We start from the raw sequence: 17245 nt of genomic DNA, 5'->3' as shown, positions 1-17245 counted from the left end.
AAAAATAAAGCATATAATAACAATTTATGTTAATTCTGACAGAATTTTAATTAAAAAAAAAGTTGCTACTTGATTACTTTTCATTTCTAAAACTTGGACTATTGGGACTAATCAGATCTAATTTACTTCTCTCCAACTAGAAGTGGTTGCTTGACGAGAACAATGGATCAAGAGCTCGTTAACCTCTAAATTACAGCTCCATGACATTTTTGGAATGGTGATACATTCCCTCCTCTATGGATGGAAAAAAGGGAGCTGTGAATCTTCTGTCAAAATACGGCAAACAGCTTTTGTTTTGTTTTACATGCGTACGTGTGTGTACACACAGACACTTCTTAGGCTGGCTTTTCTGAAGACCTTTCTTCCCATTTTATAGAACCCCAGAATATTTGAGGGGGAAGGGACCTTAAAGCTGATCCCATTCCACCCCCTGCCCTGGGCAGGGACACCTGGGACATCCCAGGGTGCTCCAAGCGCTGTCCAGCCTGGCCTTGGGCACTGCCAGGGATGGGATGGTTCCCCTTTAACTCCTGCTGTGCTGTTAGCCCATGGCTTCATTAACCTGGTAAAATCCAAGAGCAGCAGTTTAAAACCTGAAGGGAGCAGATTCAGCCCCTCTGGAACAGAACAGGAACTGGGAGTTCCATGAATGGCTCTCTTTGGGAACACATCACTGCTTACAGGTTTTGTCCCCTCGTGCTGAACGCGTTGGCTTTGGCTCTCCTTTGCTCCCAGAGGTGCTTGCAGGATGCTGGAGCCACAATCCACATTTCCATCTGTCAGGTACACCAGGAGCCGACTCAGGGCCAGCTGGTCACTGTAGCAAAGGTCAAGGTCTGTTGCCCACACCTAATCAAAAACAAAGAGGGGCATTCAAATAAATTAAAAAGAACAACAAGAAGAGTAAAATTCAGCAGTTGTGAAGGAACATCTCTGCCTGGTTTTGCCCTGTGTGTTGGCATTCTGGTGCTGGAGCAGGGTTGGCAGTGATGAAGATGTGAGGAAGGAATTCCTGGCTGTGAGGGTGGGCAGGCCCTGGCACAGGTGCCCAGAGCAGCTGGGGCTGCCCCTGCATCCCTGGAATGTCCCAGGCCAGGCTGGATGGGCTTGGAGCACCTGGGACAGTGGGAGGTGTCCCTGCCATGGCAGGGGTGGCACTGGGTGGGTTTAGAGTCCCTTCCCACCCAAACCATGCTGGGATTCTGTGATTCCACAAACCACTTCCAAACAGGAACAGCCAGGTCTGTTCTGTAACTTCAGGAATAATCCTTCAGGGAGGCTGAGGGAAGCACCATGGATTGCTTCTGCAAGGCTCCTCCACTCCAATAACCAGAGCTTGGTTTTCCCAGGAGTTTTTCCCACTTTAAAAATCCCTGTGCCTACCCTGCCAGTGAGAAATGTTCCCACACACCAAGAGCTGCCCTACAGAGGACCCCTTAAAACAAATCTCCCAGTGAACAACTTGCCTCAACCCTGGAATGGTAAATGGACTCATTATAAGGATATTAAGGGGTCAGGCAGCCAAGGCCTCTTGGAAAACTGGAGTTAATTTCAGAATCATATGCACAGAGTAATGCCCTTTGGATAATGGGGAATAAATCACCCCAGTAACAGTTGTTAATGTCTAACTGCCAAGTATCTGTTGCTGTATTAAATATCCTATTTGTCAACTTAAATATTTCCTGCTGCACAGTCTAAAATGCAAATTGGATGCTAATGGCTGGCTTTACTTAGTAATAGGGGAATGTTCTCCAATTATAATACTTAATTTTCTTCAATAATTTATTGTTTATCATCACTTCTGTGAGAATGAAGGAACTTTGCTGTCCATTTCTCCTTTTCCAGTGTGTGCCAACCTTTTCAATGAGCCAAATAATAATTATAAACTATTCACATTAGGAGTGGGAGTGTCCCATTAATTTTGATAAATATTATCAACAGATCTGTGTCAATATGTCCTAGGTCTTGTCTGAGCTGGGTTTTACCCTCTCAATTAAAACTTTGCCCTCAGAAAGAAGTGACAAAGCTGCATGAGGGAACCAGGGAGTGAAAATCTCGGATATCTGAGGGCTGTTCACTGGCTCCAAGTGAAGTGTTTGCTCTTAATCCAGACCCTGATATTACACCTGGCCTCCAAATCCACACCTGAAGCTTTGCTGAGCACAAACAGAGCTGCAGGAGGCAAGTTGGACTAAAGGGGCACCAATAAAAGGAAAAGCCAAAACATCCCTGTGACTGAAGTGAGTCCCAGAGCAAAATGCAGGGAATGGGCTGAGGATTGAACAGCAGCTAAAACATCACCAGAGCAGCCTGGCAGAGCTAAGCAGCCGTCAGCAGTGGGTGAATCCATTCCCCCCTCCCAGGGACCCACACAAACCCTGCCAGGCGTGGGGCAGATCCTGCCTGGTCAGTGCCACAATTCAAACACGAGCACATGACATTGTTTCAGTGGAGCTAAAACCCAGTAATTACTTGTGTGATGCCTTTCACAGCATCTAAACAAAGCCCCAGCACGCCAGGCTGGCTCCAGTGCCCAGGAGCTCTCCTGGAGCCCCTGCTCCAGGGAATGGCTCCAGCTTGCCCAAGGAGGGGCTGGCAGAGCAGGGAAGAACAGAAAAGGCTTTCAGCAGAGCAACTTCTGTGCTGGAAATGATGAGATTGACCAAATACTGGTTGAAGGAGCTGCTGTTTGCACCCAGAGGGGATTCAATAGTTTTTGGGTGTGATTTCATCATCTCAGCCCCATTTCTGCTGCTGCCTACAAAATGAAGAGTTTGGATCTACAGGGGGGGTGAAGGCAATGTCCATCCCCTCCCCTGCTGTAACAAAGGAGAGCTCCAAAACCTCCTTAAGCTTCGTGTTCTCCTCAGGTAAAGTCATTGTAATATTTTGCATTTTCCAATATAAGGCGTGGGGAGGAGAAGGAGGAGGAGGAATAGGAGGAAGGCAAACATGGCTGGAAGCCACCTGTCCACCTCCTTTCATCCCTGAGCCTGGGGCTGAACCACCCCTGTTGGAACTCAGAGCAGCCAAATGGTCACTGCTTGGTGCCAGCTGGGATCACCCCCAAGGACTGATTTCCTGGCTCAGGGCTCTCTGAGAACACTTTGGCTGTGGCCATGTCCCCTCCTGCCCTGGATGTGTCCCAGAACATCCCTGGCGTGGGGGAGAAAGGGAGAAGGATCAGATGGCACAAGATTTTCCAGCTTTATCCTAGCAGGGGATTCCCCTTTGCCATGGAAACACAAAAATGTCCTTTAAATCCCCTTTGTGCTGCTACAGAAATGGGAGAACACAGGGCCTGGAAAAGGGGCCTGGCCACATAAATCATCTCCTCCAGTAAATCAGGAGCTCCTAGAGATGACCTGTGCAAAGGTGAAGTTTAAGTAAAGAATGATACAGCCCTACAGATTAACAAACATCTATTATTGAGCCCATCCCCATTTTCTGAGCATACACAATAAGGGCAGGGATGTAATTATACACATTTATGATTGGGGGTGTCAAATCCTGACAGGATTGCATGGAAAATTAGCAGAACACAAGGAGTTTTCATCTGAAATGTGGGGATCTTCAGAATTTGTGTTCAGAAATTCAATTGGAACAGCACAGCCTAGAACTGATACTTGATTTTCAAAGTCCAAAGGCAGTAGTTAAGAGTTTAGATAGATTTAAGACTGGTTTTAGGTCAAGCTGAGCACAGAACAGATTAGGACTCTCCAGAATCCCACCAATGAAAAAAAAAATAAAATAGAGTTAGAAATAGATCCTGCAAGACTTGCTGGCTGCTTATCCAAGGAAACATTTGCTTCCAGGGGATTCTCCTTGGGCACACACAGCTCCGGAGCCGGCGCTGTGTGCTGAAGACAGCTCCAGTGAATAAAGTCACAATTATGCTGGAATTCTTTACAGCTTCCATAAAAACGCTTCAGCTTTAGAATGTAAACTTGAGAAGGGAAGGAAACATAAATTCTTAAAGAGTTACTAAATTACAGCTCGGCTCTCTCTGGTTTAACTGTTTTATCTGCTGCTGCTATCGACGGCTGCGTTACTGTGAAGAGCACCCGCGCTAGTTTTAAAGAAGTGCTTGAGTGATACTGTAAAAATGTCAATTAGTAAAATATTAATGCAGCTGGGGCGTTGGAGAGAGAGTGGCTTTCATGACTTTTCAGACCTGCAGGACTGATCGGGGCGGTGCTGGCGGGCTCTCCTCCGGCTGCCATCTCGTGGCAGCTGCTGGCATGGGCTGGGGCTCGCCCAAAAACTCCGATTTCAGGGCTCTGCCACTCCTCTGTCCTGCTGGGTGCAGGGCTGGGAGATGGTTGGTGGCAGCACCGTGGCTCTTGTTGGAAAACAACACATTAAAATGTGTTATTTTTTGTCTGGAGAGAATTGTTGGAATTGTCCAACCTCAGCACTTTATCCAACTTATTATTCCCTCACTACTGCTGGGCGAGGCTGGGGCTGTGCAAAAGCCACCAGACCCATGGAAAAGGGGGCTTAGGATCCTGCTTCTCCAAATTATCCTGTAAGGCAGTCGATGTGTTTAAATATTCCCACTCAATCCAGTGGATTTATTTGGGCGCAGCTCCCAGCTGGGATCTGACAGCACTGGGCAGGATTTCACTCCAAGGGGCCAAGGCTTGGCTTGGAATGATCATTGTGGAAAATAAAGGGGGAATCAGAAGGGATTCACTCCAAATGATGCACCTCCACTTCTTCCCCATGACGCTGAAAAGGGCATCTCCATCTCCCTTCCCCTCAGGATCAAGGCACAGGTGCCTGAAACGGAGATGGAAACAAATTCCTGAGGCAAACAGGGAATTGCGTGGAGTCCCAGCTTTCCCTGCCCCTTGGATCTTGTGGCAGCCAAGGCTCTGTCTTCCCACTGTGACAACACACATTGTTCCTTATCCATCCTTTTCTCCTAGTGCTCCAAAGATCAATATTTTCTGTAAAACACACTTGGAAAGAGTTCCTGAGTATCCTGTAATTCCAGGAGCTGCATCTGAGCCTCCCACCTACTGCACTGAAGGGGACCCTTGTGAAAGGAGTGAGCAAATGTTCCAAGGGTCTGATAGGATTCCTTGTTTGCCAAAAAAATGGTGCTTTCAGGAACACAAGCCTTCGTGTGATCTTTCTCTCACAAGACAGATGGCCTCATTAATTGCCTCCACATCCAGTTAAATTTAAAAACCTGTGCTTAAGTAATGTTAAGGTTGTGGTACATGCTGATAAACATAGGAAATGTTAAGGTAAAAATCAGCTGGGAACAGGGAAGAAAACCCAGATGGAACAGACAGGAATTCCAAGAAGCCACAATAATCACTAAATGATTTAATGTGTCCTTGTTTGTGCCAGGAAATGTCACAACCTTAATAATCCAGGAAGCAATCCTGCATTTCAATGACCTCCTGGCTTGAGTGGAGCAATTGGCAGAACTCCCATGGATTTCCATGGGTGAGGATGTCATCCCTTCATATTTTTAAAAAAACTTTCACGGAACTTGTCCAGGATGGCTCACCCAGAGTTCTGATTACAGCGCCTGTGCACATTCATTCTGGGAGTCAAATATATAGCTGGGGTCTGACTTGCAGAGCTCACAAATTTCTGTGAGGCCCTGGCACAGGTGCCCAGAGAGGTGCCCAAGCTGTGGCTGCCCCTGGACCCCTGGAAGTGTCCAAGGCCAGGTTGGAGGGAGTTTGGAGAAACCTGGGATAGTGAAAGGTGCTAGAATGAGGGGTTGGAATGAGATTATTTTTAAGGTTCCTTCCTACCCAAACCATTCCACGATTCCATGGTTATTCTGATTCTCTGGTTCACCACAGTGCTGTCAGTTCCCAAAAACCTCAAAGTTACCCAGCTCCCTACAGCCTTAAAGTCCAGGGAGGTTCCCATTTTACAGTCAAACACATCCTAAACACTGTGAAGATTCCTCAGTGAAGATTCCAGAGGAAAACAATGTCAGGAGAGTGAAAAACAAGGAGCTGCCTCAGGTCTACATTTGGTGCTGTTAGAATACCCCCGTGCTTCTCTAAGCTCACGTGCCCCAGAGTTTGCAAATAGTTTGTTCCAAAGGGCAAAGCTTTCTCCTGGCATTTTTGGGAGTTCCATGGGCAAGGTGGAATTTCTCAGTCTCAGGGAGACAGGGTGAGGTCCCAGGCCTGCCCCACTCACCTGCTGCTCCCCCGTCTGGGGATGGGTGAAAGCCACGAAGTCCACGGAGAAGTAGCCGAGCACTCCTTTGGATTTACAGGCCTCCCCAATTTGCAGGCAGAGAGCCTGGAGAAGCTCAGGATCCACGGAGCGCTGTGGGATGGTGCTGCCAGAAGACCTGAGGGGCCCCTCAGCGTGGAGCTGCTCTCCAGATGCCAGCAGTGTCAGCTCCCCCGTGGGCTCTATCAGCAGATCCACCGTCAGGTTGGTGACGCTGCCCGAGGACGGGAAGGCTTCGATCACCCCACCTGCAATGGGACAGGAATTCCCTTGGGATCCAATCCACCAGTGCTGCCCTTCAGAGGGCACAGGATGGAGCCAGCAGCTCCAGGAAAAACAGCAAATCCATCAGTGCAAGGGGAGCAGCAGAGCCGGAATCGGGCATCTCTTGGAGGAGGAAGGAGTTTATTTAGGGGCTTTTCATCCCCACTTCCAAAGGGCATCAGTCCCACACTGACTAGAAAACAATCCCTGGGGGAGCAGGAGAGAATCAGCTCAGCACCAGCCCAGAACAGCTGGGAAATGCAATGTTGGGATCTGGGGGATGGCAGCTCCTGCTGGGAGCTCATCTTGGAGACTCCCATCCATGTAATGGTCTTAGATAAGAGTCTGCCTGTGGCATTCACCCACAAGAGGAATTTGGCATAGAAATAACAATTTCCAGCATGGTTTTCCATAGGAAAATCACCAAGGCAACTGCCTGGCACTCCGGATTTGCCTTTTCCTTGCATATAATGCCATAACCCCACCCCATTTGTTGGGATAAACAGCTATGTAATAAAACTGGTACTAGATGTGTTAAATGGCATTATTTAAAAAGAAAAAGACCTTCAAGGCTTTGACTCATCCTTGTCTCTTCCATAAAGAAATCCATATATTAAATATTCTCACATTTACCTCACGTGCTGGAATTCCTTTCCCCAAATGTGACAGCCTTTGGTGCAGCACCCAAGGATTAAGGAGTTGGTGCTTATGGATTCAGAACCCAGGATAAATATGGACTAAAAGCTTGGATAGGACAAATGAATGATAGAACAGTGGCCTATAATTCATTGGTAAATGAACATTTGAAGCATAATGGAGAAATAAAAGGAGATAAATATTTAAATGGGCCCAAGACTAACAAGAATATGGCAGACAATATGGCATAATTACTCCTTCTAACACTTCCCAGCGACTTTGCAGTCTTATTTACCTTGAGTAAGAAATGTTTGGAGGAATTTTTCCCATGTAGGGAATCGTTTCTCATTGACTGGCTGTACGTGCTGTGCTAAAAGGCCCGGCAGCTCCTGGGAGATCTTCACCAAAGCTAGCTCCTGCAGAAACAAATTAAATAGAACCACAAGCAATTTTACTACAGAAATGAAAACTGCTTGTGGGGTGATTAAAAACCAGGCCTCCAACAGGCAAAAAAAAAAAAAAAATGTGGTTACTGTTTACCCACAGTCAGGAAGCCTTTTTTAATTTTTCTGCTTGCTCCTCTTCCCTCCTCCTGCAAACTGTCCTTCTCTGAAAGCCAATCCCCCTCTCAGCACAGCATCTCTTGCATTATAATTTATATCAATAATTGGATCTGGCATCTGAAAATGCCAAGTACTTGGTAACTGCTTTGGGATCAATAGCAGCAGTCAATAACTTGTACATTGCTTGTATTTTGAAGCAGCATATTGAAATAGTCACATATGCCAGCAATAGTTCTGCTGGTTCTATGTTTGAGCTCTTCTATCAACCCAAATACCCTTTAGATAGAAAAAAAAAAAAGAAAAAAGGAATAATCAAGCAAAAGCATTTCTAAAGCAGGAGATATCCTTTTAAATCCGTAAAATATCTGTAACAAATTCCCAAGTGCCTGTGTCTTTGGTGGAATTTGATTAGTCACTCCACAGCTAAAGCAGCTTTTTTCCTGGTTTTAAATTCTTTATTATCTCACACACAGCCCAGCCCCATTAAATACAGCAAGTAACTGCTCTGCTTTTACTGCTCCCCAAAGCCCCAGAAGAACAGGAGCATATAAAGTGCAAGGACCCTGACTGGATTGCTTCAGGCTCCTTTCCTTGCTGCTTCATGAGCCTCCCCCTGCTCCCCCGGGGCTCTTTCCTCTGTTTTCCATCCCCTCTGCTCAGCCCCCCGTGCTGCAGCAATGACCAGCCCTGCTCTGGCCCTGCCAACGTCCTCAGCCACCATCAGCTCATCCCAGGCTCTGGAGGAACGTGAGGAAACCTTATGGCTGACAGCTAAGAATAGCAAATAAAAAATTAAAGCTGTTTTTCCGGAGCAGTGAGTTTGTAGAGATGGGCTTTGTCATGGAGCACATGATCGAAAGTAACCAAAAATGCAAATTCAAAATGACTTCACTGGGATTTGCCTACCAGCAGAGGAGGATGGAGCAATGATTGGAATCACTGGATGGTCTGGGGGGAACTGAAATCCCACCCAGTGCCACCCCTGCCATGGCAGGGACACCTTCCCCTGTCCCAGGCTGTCCAAACCCATCCAGCCTTGGACATTTCCAGGGCTCCAGGGGCAGCCACAGCCCCTCTGGACAGTTGGGGAATCTGGGTTGGAGCCTGCCTGCAGGAGAGCTGGATAAACCCTGCTCCTGGTTTAGGAGCCACCCTGAGACTGCAGGAAAGGGATTTTCCACATGGGCCTCAGCTGCCCAGCCATGGAACAGGGGAAAACTGAGGGGAAAAATACCTTAAAAATATGGAGGTGCTCAGATGGTGATGCTGATCTGGGATATGTGGGCTCCTATCATATAATAAGGAGAAAAAGATGATCTTGACTTAAAAAATATCACAAAAAAAGGGGTTAAAAATGAATTTTGTCAGTAGATCAATACACTAAGCAGCACAACCTTCATGGCAAAAACAAAGGAGCACATAAAACATGATATTCAAGCTCAGAATTTACCCAAAAACAAAGAAGCACATAAAACATAAGATCCAAGCTCAGAATTTACCCAGAAACAAAGGAATACATAAAACACGAGATTCAAACTCAGAATTTACCTAACTTCAGGTCTTTACCCTGCTCATTTCCTGAAGATCTGAAGGAGGAATTTTGGGTTTGGATGGCTGAGCTGACTGAAAGAGCAGAGCAGTGAGCAAATACCCATTGGCCTTGTGTAGGTTTGTATTTGTGCTGAATTATTGCTGAGCCAACAAGGCACAGGCTGAGGTGGCTCATGAAAATCCTCTCATCTTTGGAGGGAGGATGTGAGCCTTGATGGATGGCCTGGAATTGCTGCCCCACAAATCAGTTCCCAGCTGGCAGTGCACCCAGCAACACCTCTGTCATTCCCACCTCATCCCTGAGACCTGCTGACTTGGGGGTATGGAGCAATTGAAACAGAAATATAAAAACAAACAAAGCAAGAGGTGTGCCATGGCTGCCTGAAAGATTTTGATAAATCACAGGGGAAAAAAAAAAAAAAAACCAAAACAAAACAAACCAGAAATCTCTGCTGGATGTGGAGGCGTTTGGGAGGGCTGTGCCCAAGTCTGTGTAAGGAGCAATTGAAGTGGGACACAGATTTCCAGTGCCACAGTTCTGAGCTGTCTCCCCTTTCACACAGAGCTGGAGGCTCACACCTGGCTGTGGAAGAAACCTCCCTAACCCAGCTGCAAAATCAGGCACAACTTCCAAGGAAATTTTCTTTCTGCCTTTTGAAAGTTCTTCTTGCACATCTAAGGATGGTGCTTTGGGATAATAAATCATGGGATCCTGGAGTGGTTTGGGTTGGGAGGGAACTTAAATCCCGTCCCATTCCATCCCTGCCACTGTCCCAGGTTCCAGCCTGGCCTTGGACACCTCCAGGGTTCCAGGGGCAGCCACAGCTCTGGGGAGTGTGAAGGATGCGAGCACCAAACCTGTCTGGCAGAAACAAAGCAGGATTTTAAAGAAATCATCAATTCAAGAAAATCTGCCAGACCTCCCTTGAGCCCCCAGCCCAGGTGGCAGTGCCCTGAACAAAGCCCGGGCGCTCAGGGTGCTCACAGAAGGGGGTCATCACCCTTTAAGGATCAGCTCCTGGAATCCTGGTTGGAGGGTGGTTTTTTTGCAACTGTAAGCTCTAAAAAGGCAATAATCCTGATTATAGGGAGTTTTAGTAGGCAAATTCAAGCCCGCATCCAACATTCACTCATGAAGTCAAACCTTTTAAAAGGATCAGTGCTCAGCTGGCTAATTTCATTTAAATTGGACAGTATCTCCAGCAGAGCCTACCAATGTTTTCTCTCTTGATGTGGCCCCAAACAATCTAGGACCACAGGCTCAACAGAAACAGGGAGCATTTGTTCAAACCTTGCAGCTGAGGTTTCTTAGTAGCAGTAAAAATGAGCAGCCCAAATATTGTTTATATCATGTAGAAATCTTTACATCTCTCCAAATTGGTTTAGCACCTTTTCATAACAACGAAGAAGCACCAAAAAAAAAAAAAAATACAGCTTTTTCCCACTAAATGAGAAATAATTTCTCACCCTTCTGCAAGATGAATTTTGAAAGGTTTTCTCTGCAGTGCAAAAATTAGGACCAAGCGTGGCAGATGTTGAAGGCTGTGGTAGGAAATCTGCTGGAGACAGAAAGAAAAAGAAAGAAAAGCTGAAAAGCTGGTAGGGAAGAGAAATAAATAAATAGGAAGAAGAAATAGAAACAGGAAGAAAGATCTGGGGAAAGCAAGAGGCTGCAGAACAGGATGCATAAGATGCAGGGCTTTTTAGCTAAAAACCAGATGGAAAGGAAATTATTTAGACCTTGCAAGCAAACAGAGTGAAGAAAGGGACTCCAAATTCCTTTAAAGGAAAGCTGAGTGGGTCAGAGAGGAATAAAATCAGCAGAGAGCTCCTGAGCAATACAAAGTGCCACGACTCTGCTGCAGTCAGTGGAGCTGTGGCAATTTATGCCACTTGGATGGCACAATGACAATTCCTGCCGTTTACAAGCACATCCTTTCTCTTGTGAGCAGTGGGGCTGGGATAACTTACTCCAGCCTGGGTGGGAACTGGTCCAGCCCAGCTCGTCCTGATGTTCTCAGTGACACCAGCGACCATGGAGGAAGCCAGTGACTGCTGCCCAAATGTCCAAATAACTGCCATTATTTCCTGTTTTGCAAATTAAACTGATTGAACGCTTTTTTCCTAATTCAGACAGGTCCACCCTGGCCAGAAGCACGAAGTACCACAGCGAACAGAATAAATGGAGAGATCTCTAAAAACTGGGAATGGCTTTGGAAGCAGCACGCTGAACACCCTCTATCTACTTAAAGCTTGCCACCTGATTTAAAGCCCGGGCTTTTCAGTGTTAACTGCAAATTTTAAAATTAAAGAAGTGCCAATTTTGCCTTCCCCAGAGCTGGGAAAGCATGTTCTGAGCTCGGGTCCCATCATGGCAAACAGCCGTCATTACCGCCTCACACAAATGCTTTTCCTATGTAAAATTGCTTTGTAAAATATTTGCTCCATCTGCTGAAAGGAGCAAAGACAATTTTCCCTGATCGCTGATGGCCCATTTCAGCTGCCTGCCATGGAGGGGCGCGGAAGGCAGAGCCCACAGTCCTGCGCTTGCCGGGGCTCGTCCTCGCTGCCTGCCGGACCCGCGCTGCTCCCACTCAAGGGGTTTTCGTGGGGCTGAGGCGCATCTGGCACGCTTCAATAAACCCCACAGACAGACGGGACAGCCCCTGCCAGGCTGCCAGAGCGAGGAGCTGAGCTCCTTTGGAAATCCGCGGCCCTTCAAGTGCTGCTCCTTTTCCCACACCACATGGGGCCACGGCTCCGCGGCCGCTCCGCGCGCTGAGGGCTGGGGAGCAGAAAGATCGAGCGCTTCTTTTAATTCTAAATTCAGCCGCAGACACACAAAAACCCCACAAAACCCCCTCTGCCCTGCTCCAAACCCTCTCCCAAGTGCTCCTTTCATTGCGCACTTTCCTATTTAGCATCCATTGAAAAGCACATGTTTACATTGTGCCCTGAACTACTTCAACATCTGCTAACAGACCAATAAAAAATAAATAAACCAGGATTGTTGAGGAAGAGAGATCCTTCCAATTTCCTGCAAACACTCCGAAAGTGGCAGCAGCAATTTGCTGCCAGATCCCTGCTCGGAAAACAATCTATGCAGGGAAATCAAAGATCAAATCTGTGCTGCCAAAAATCAGCCAGGAAAAGGACCTTCAAAGTGCTGTGAACTCCTCAAATAATTCTGCTTGTTTAACCACTGAATGTTAATTTAAGATTAGGATAATTTTATTAGTTAGTCTGCTTTCTAATCTAAATAAATATTCCAAATTGTGTCTTTTGCAAGGTGCATCCTGCATGTTCAAGGTTCCCCACATCTTCCTTCAGAGCAAAGAAAACATAATTGTCATGATCTTCAAAAATCTCTCTTCAAAACAATAATCATGCACTTATTTCAAAGGCAGCATTTGTAAGTTCAGGACATTGGTATCAAAATGATATCAGGAATGTTCAAAGGCATTTTCCTATATTTTAGAAAGATTTCTGCAAGCGCGTTTTCCTGTATTTTAGTGAGATTTCTATGAGTGCACTAACAATTCTGATGCTCTCAGATGAAAATTATTTTCCCAATTAATTGACTTTCATCTTTTTCCATCTCTATAAATTTACTACAGTTCTGTGACTTGCTCTCCTTTCTGGTTTGTATCTCTAAACAAAATATTCTAATGAATTCCAAAAATGTGGTTTCAGAAAGAAAAAAACCCCTTATATGGAAAATCCACAGTCACTTCCCAGGAATTTTATGGAAATTGCTGTAATGCTACAGGAATTGTCAGACAAAACCTGCATTGTTTTTCAGAAACAACACACACTTAAACTCCCTTTATTCCCAGAGTTGCCTATGCGTTACTTTTTGGATTTTAGCAAAACAAACATTTTTAAAATAATCCAAGCAGGCATTTTATTGGCTGCACCAACATTAAGGCATTTCAGATTTCTTTAGTGCTCCTGCTTTATCCTCTCCTTCCCCACTGTTATTGCTACAAACTGGCACTTAAATTCAATTGATTCAAAATATTCTGGATCCATATGGCCTCAAACCCTGGAGCTGAAGTTCTGATATTGCCTCACTGCTGTTTTCTAGCATTTGCCTCTCCTCCAGTCCCCAGATGGTGGAAGTAACATTTAAACCTCCTTTTCCTCTGCCTTGTACAATAGACCTTGGCACCATTTCAACTGTTTACTCCGGTAATTAACAGCACTGATACCACAACAATTACAACTCCTACAATCTTAGCACAATAATGCTATGAATTAGTGAGAGCTAATGGCTGGAAGGTATAGTGGTTCCAGACTGAGATCTGTGCATTTCTCGAATAAAATAAAAGGTAGGAACAGCACGCTGGCGGTAGACAATGATTACCTAGTAATTAGTTTACACAAAGCTTCCTATTTAATGGCAAAACGCTGTAATTAACGCGTGACAGAAAATCAAAGGGTACTTTGTAAGCATATGAAAAATTAACACTGCAGGCCTATAGCTTTATGTACTGATTAGGAGCATATTAAATCAATAGGACACACAGCCCAACAGCTTGCAGAGCCCCTGCTTGTGGTTCAGGGATGATATTCTGGGTTTCACCAAGCCCAGGGACACAATTCTGCTTTATTTCACCTCAGATTTGCTCATCACATGCAGATAATCTTAATAAACTGAGGATTGTCTGCAGGTGCAACGAATATTTCAATTATTTGGAATAATTGCTCCAGCACTACTCCCTTCCATCACCAAGCTCTTCCTGAAGTCTTTGGGCTCCTTTTCTTTCCCTATTAAATGTGGTATCAGTTAGATGAAACGCTAAAATGCTGGAAATGCATTTTCTGGGGATGTGTCAGGGTTTCTGGCCCTCTTCAGGCTGGAAGAATACCACACCTGCAATCGCACGTGCACAGCTGGCTCCTTCCTTAAGAACCCCCTCCGCGGGCTCGAGGTGTTACACTAAGATCAATTAACAAAAACTCGGGAAAAAAGCAGTGTTAGGAAGCTCTGCTGTGTTCAAAGGGGGTCAGAAAGGAGTGTGCTGGCAGTGGCAGGTTTCTGAAATTACATTTTTGATGGATTGGTTTTATCCTGATTTGTTTGCACACACATCCTCCTCTGAGTTCCTGAACTCAGTAAAGATATAAGATGTGGAAATCTTAGTACATGGAATTCACCCAAGCAGGACACAATCTGCTCCCCACTATTCCTGGCTGCCAGCTAATCCCAAAATTCATCTATTACTTACTGCAGGAGTTTTAAAAGCTGACCAAAAAATGGTTCATTTAAAGGAACATCCAGCATTTTGCATTCCTATTTCCCAACAACAATCATTGCAAAATCCTGCAAGCAGCATCCAAATCTTGTTTTAGGTGATTCAGACCAAAAATTGTCCAGATTTGTCACATTTTGAAAAGGTTCTGGTTTCCTCATTGTAATAAATTAACTGAATAATAGCCTGTAAGGAAAAGAACCAGAGACAAAATCCTCTGACTCAACTGGAGGAGTAAAACTCAAGGATTTTTCTAGCAGGGGCTGCCCAAGTGCATGAAATCCTTTTTTTTTCCCCCTATGACAGATATTTGATGGAGAGTTTTGAAATGGTTGTGTAGCTATCACCAATTTTAAGGGCTTATTCAGAGAGTATTTGTTGCTTGTTTTCTGTGTCTTGTTCTATCCCTGGATTTTCAGCTCTTCTTTATCCCTTTCTTTTTGTCTCCAGCCTGATCTTTGTTATTTTCAGACTTGCTGCTAGATAAACTCACATCCCGTTGTTGGTCCTGGTGGTTAAGTCACAGGGTAATAGAAGATAATTCTAAAATTAATTTCATTAGTAATATAATCTAGTGATTTACCACAATTCCACATTTATACAAGAGGATGGGATCCTGCAGTCCTGTGTTATTTATATAAAGGGAGTTGTTAAAAGAAGAAAAAAGGCAATGCCAACAGGAAGGTGATGCTCTCTTTGCCCTAAAAGGGAAGAGTTTTGGGAGTTTGAGTGCTAAGAAAAAGGAAAATATGAAGACAGAGTGAACGTATCCTTGGCTTGGATACCCTCCCAGCCTCCAAGGAGTCACAATACCTCTAAGTCAGAGATTGTGTCAGCAATAATGAGAATTTTCCATGAATTTAGAGTCTCCCAGAAAGGGTCCATAAAAGTTTGGGTGAGATTTTCCAGAATCTGAGCTGCTGACTTTGAGCAGGAAGGAGATGCCCAGCTATACCATCTATTAATAAAGATTATGGATATCTTTATCTAGATATTCCAAAAAAATTCACTTATTCTTACAGCAGCAAAACCACTTTTTGTGCTATGCATGGGGTGACTGAAGCTTGAACTAGTACAGAAAACCTGCAGATGTTAAAAAGGAATTTATTTGTTCCCTACAATCATCATTCACCCTAGAAGATACTGAGTCTCCTTATCAGATTAACTGTTTTTTGGGTTTTTTTTGTACACAACAAGGGCCAGACCCTGATGTTCTTTTCCACACTGGAAGACGTCTCCAGAACCAACCCCACAAGTGCCAAAAGTGCAGCAGTTTCTCTGGATATTGAGCCACTGGAGTCTGGGCCTCAGGATGAAATTCCTCTTCTGACAGACTTGAGCAGTGCACAGGGGGCTGATGGACTTGGAGACATTTTGCAGTTTATGAATTCAACCCTTCCTGCAGTTGCAGATGAATTGTTCAGATAACTCAGAGGCTGCATTAAGTTAACAAGGTGAAACCCATCCATAATCCTGTCGTGCATTTGGGTCTGCCCCAATGCTGTATTTGCATTGAGGAATCTAAAATCAGGCTCATTTTTAGCTGGAATAGATTTTTACACAGCTCAAACTCACCAAGTCCATTATTTTTAATCTGTTGCCTACTCCACGCCACTGAGGAAAATCTGGGTGGCGTGTCTTAAACTGCTATGCAAATGATGCTATTTGTAAGTATTACCATAATTTAGTGCTTACAGTCATGTTCTCATTTCTAATAATTCCACCAGAATGGAGAGGCTTTTCACTGTGCTCCTAGCCTGCAGGATAGTCTTTCATCAAGAAGCTGAATTTTTTAATAACCTGCCAGCATCCGTTTGTGTGTGGCACTGACACGACGTCTTCATTATCAAAGGAACCAGGTCCTCACACTGCACCAGGACATGAAAGCACAAACTCCTGCTTTGATGTTTAAATGTGGATCATTACAATGGTGTTCCCTGACAAAGGAGTGTTTTAATCCCCTGCTCTCCTGTGCTGAGGCTGGGGAGGGCTGTGAGTCCTTATTTCAAAAGAGGGTAAACGTGGAAGGCAGGGAAATTGGAGAAATGTTCAAGGTGCTCAAAATAGCAGCAAATTCCACCCTTTGGAATCACAGAAAGGTTGGATTGGGAGGGATTTTCAGGATCATCCTGATGCCTCAGGTTTGAGCTTTTATATTTTTCAGGTTCTGTGCTGCTTTAGTGTGTGGGTCTGGGCTTCACATGAGGGATGGTGAGCTCTGTGCACAGAGCAGGGACACAAAACAATTCCTGCTCCAGCTGGGCACCAAGGACAAATGACCCAAACTTCAGCCCCAGAGCACAAACCCCGTGGGCTGGAGAGAGAAAAACAAGCAGGGTGGGACTGCAGGGGCTAAAGCTGGGATGGGACAATGAACTGCAAGGTGCAAATGGAGCAGAACTGATCCCAGGGACAGAGCCCGTGCCCGGCCGTGCATTTTGGGGCCATTTTGGTTCATCTTGGGTGCAGCCCTGGCTGGGCTCTGGTGCTGCCCAAGGTGGATCCATGGAGGAGATGCTTTGAATGAATCCCTGCTTTATTCTGGAGCTCTGCCCAGCCTTCCCAAGGCATCAATCCCATCCCAACACCTCCCACCATCCCAGGCTGCTCCAAGCCCTGTCCAGCCTGGCCTGGGACACTTGCAGGGATCAGGAACCCAGAGCTTCTCTGGACAACACTTTGGCAAAGCCCACGTCAGCCCTGGCCTGGAATTGTCTGCTGACTCTGGGAAATGAGATCAAATTCATTATCCCACATTTA

General features: G+C 45.4%; 1 protein-coding gene across 6 annotated transcripts in view; it reads right to left on the bottom strand.

Annotated features, from left to right (window-relative positions):
* The window catches only part of IQCH (IQ motif containing H), a 53396-nt gene that overhangs the window by 7468 nt on the left and 28683 nt on the right, over positions 1 to 17245 (bottom strand). For all 6 annotated transcript variants that reach the window (XM_054516248.1, XM_054516249.1, XM_054516247.1 and 3 more), the window contains 3 exons: positions 7412 to 7532; positions 6178 to 6464; positions 682 to 849 (listed from right to left, as the gene is read on the bottom strand). In XM_054516248.1, coding sequence (XP_054372223.1) covers positions 682 to 849; positions 6178 to 6464; positions 7412 to 7532 — 576 coding nt within the window. The remainder of the gene's footprint in view (positions 1 to 681; positions 850 to 6177; positions 6465 to 7411; positions 7533 to 17245) is intronic.

This window comes from Molothrus ater, chromosome 13 (assembly GCF_012460135.2).
Source record: "Molothrus ater isolate BHLD 08-10-18 breed brown headed cowbird chromosome 13, BPBGC_Mater_1.1, whole genome shotgun sequence".
Classification (NCBI taxonomy): Eukaryota; Metazoa; Chordata; class Aves; order Passeriformes; family Icteridae; genus Molothrus; species Molothrus ater.
Note: the sequence above shows the minus strand (reverse complement) of the source record. Positions and strands in the feature narration are given on the sequence as shown.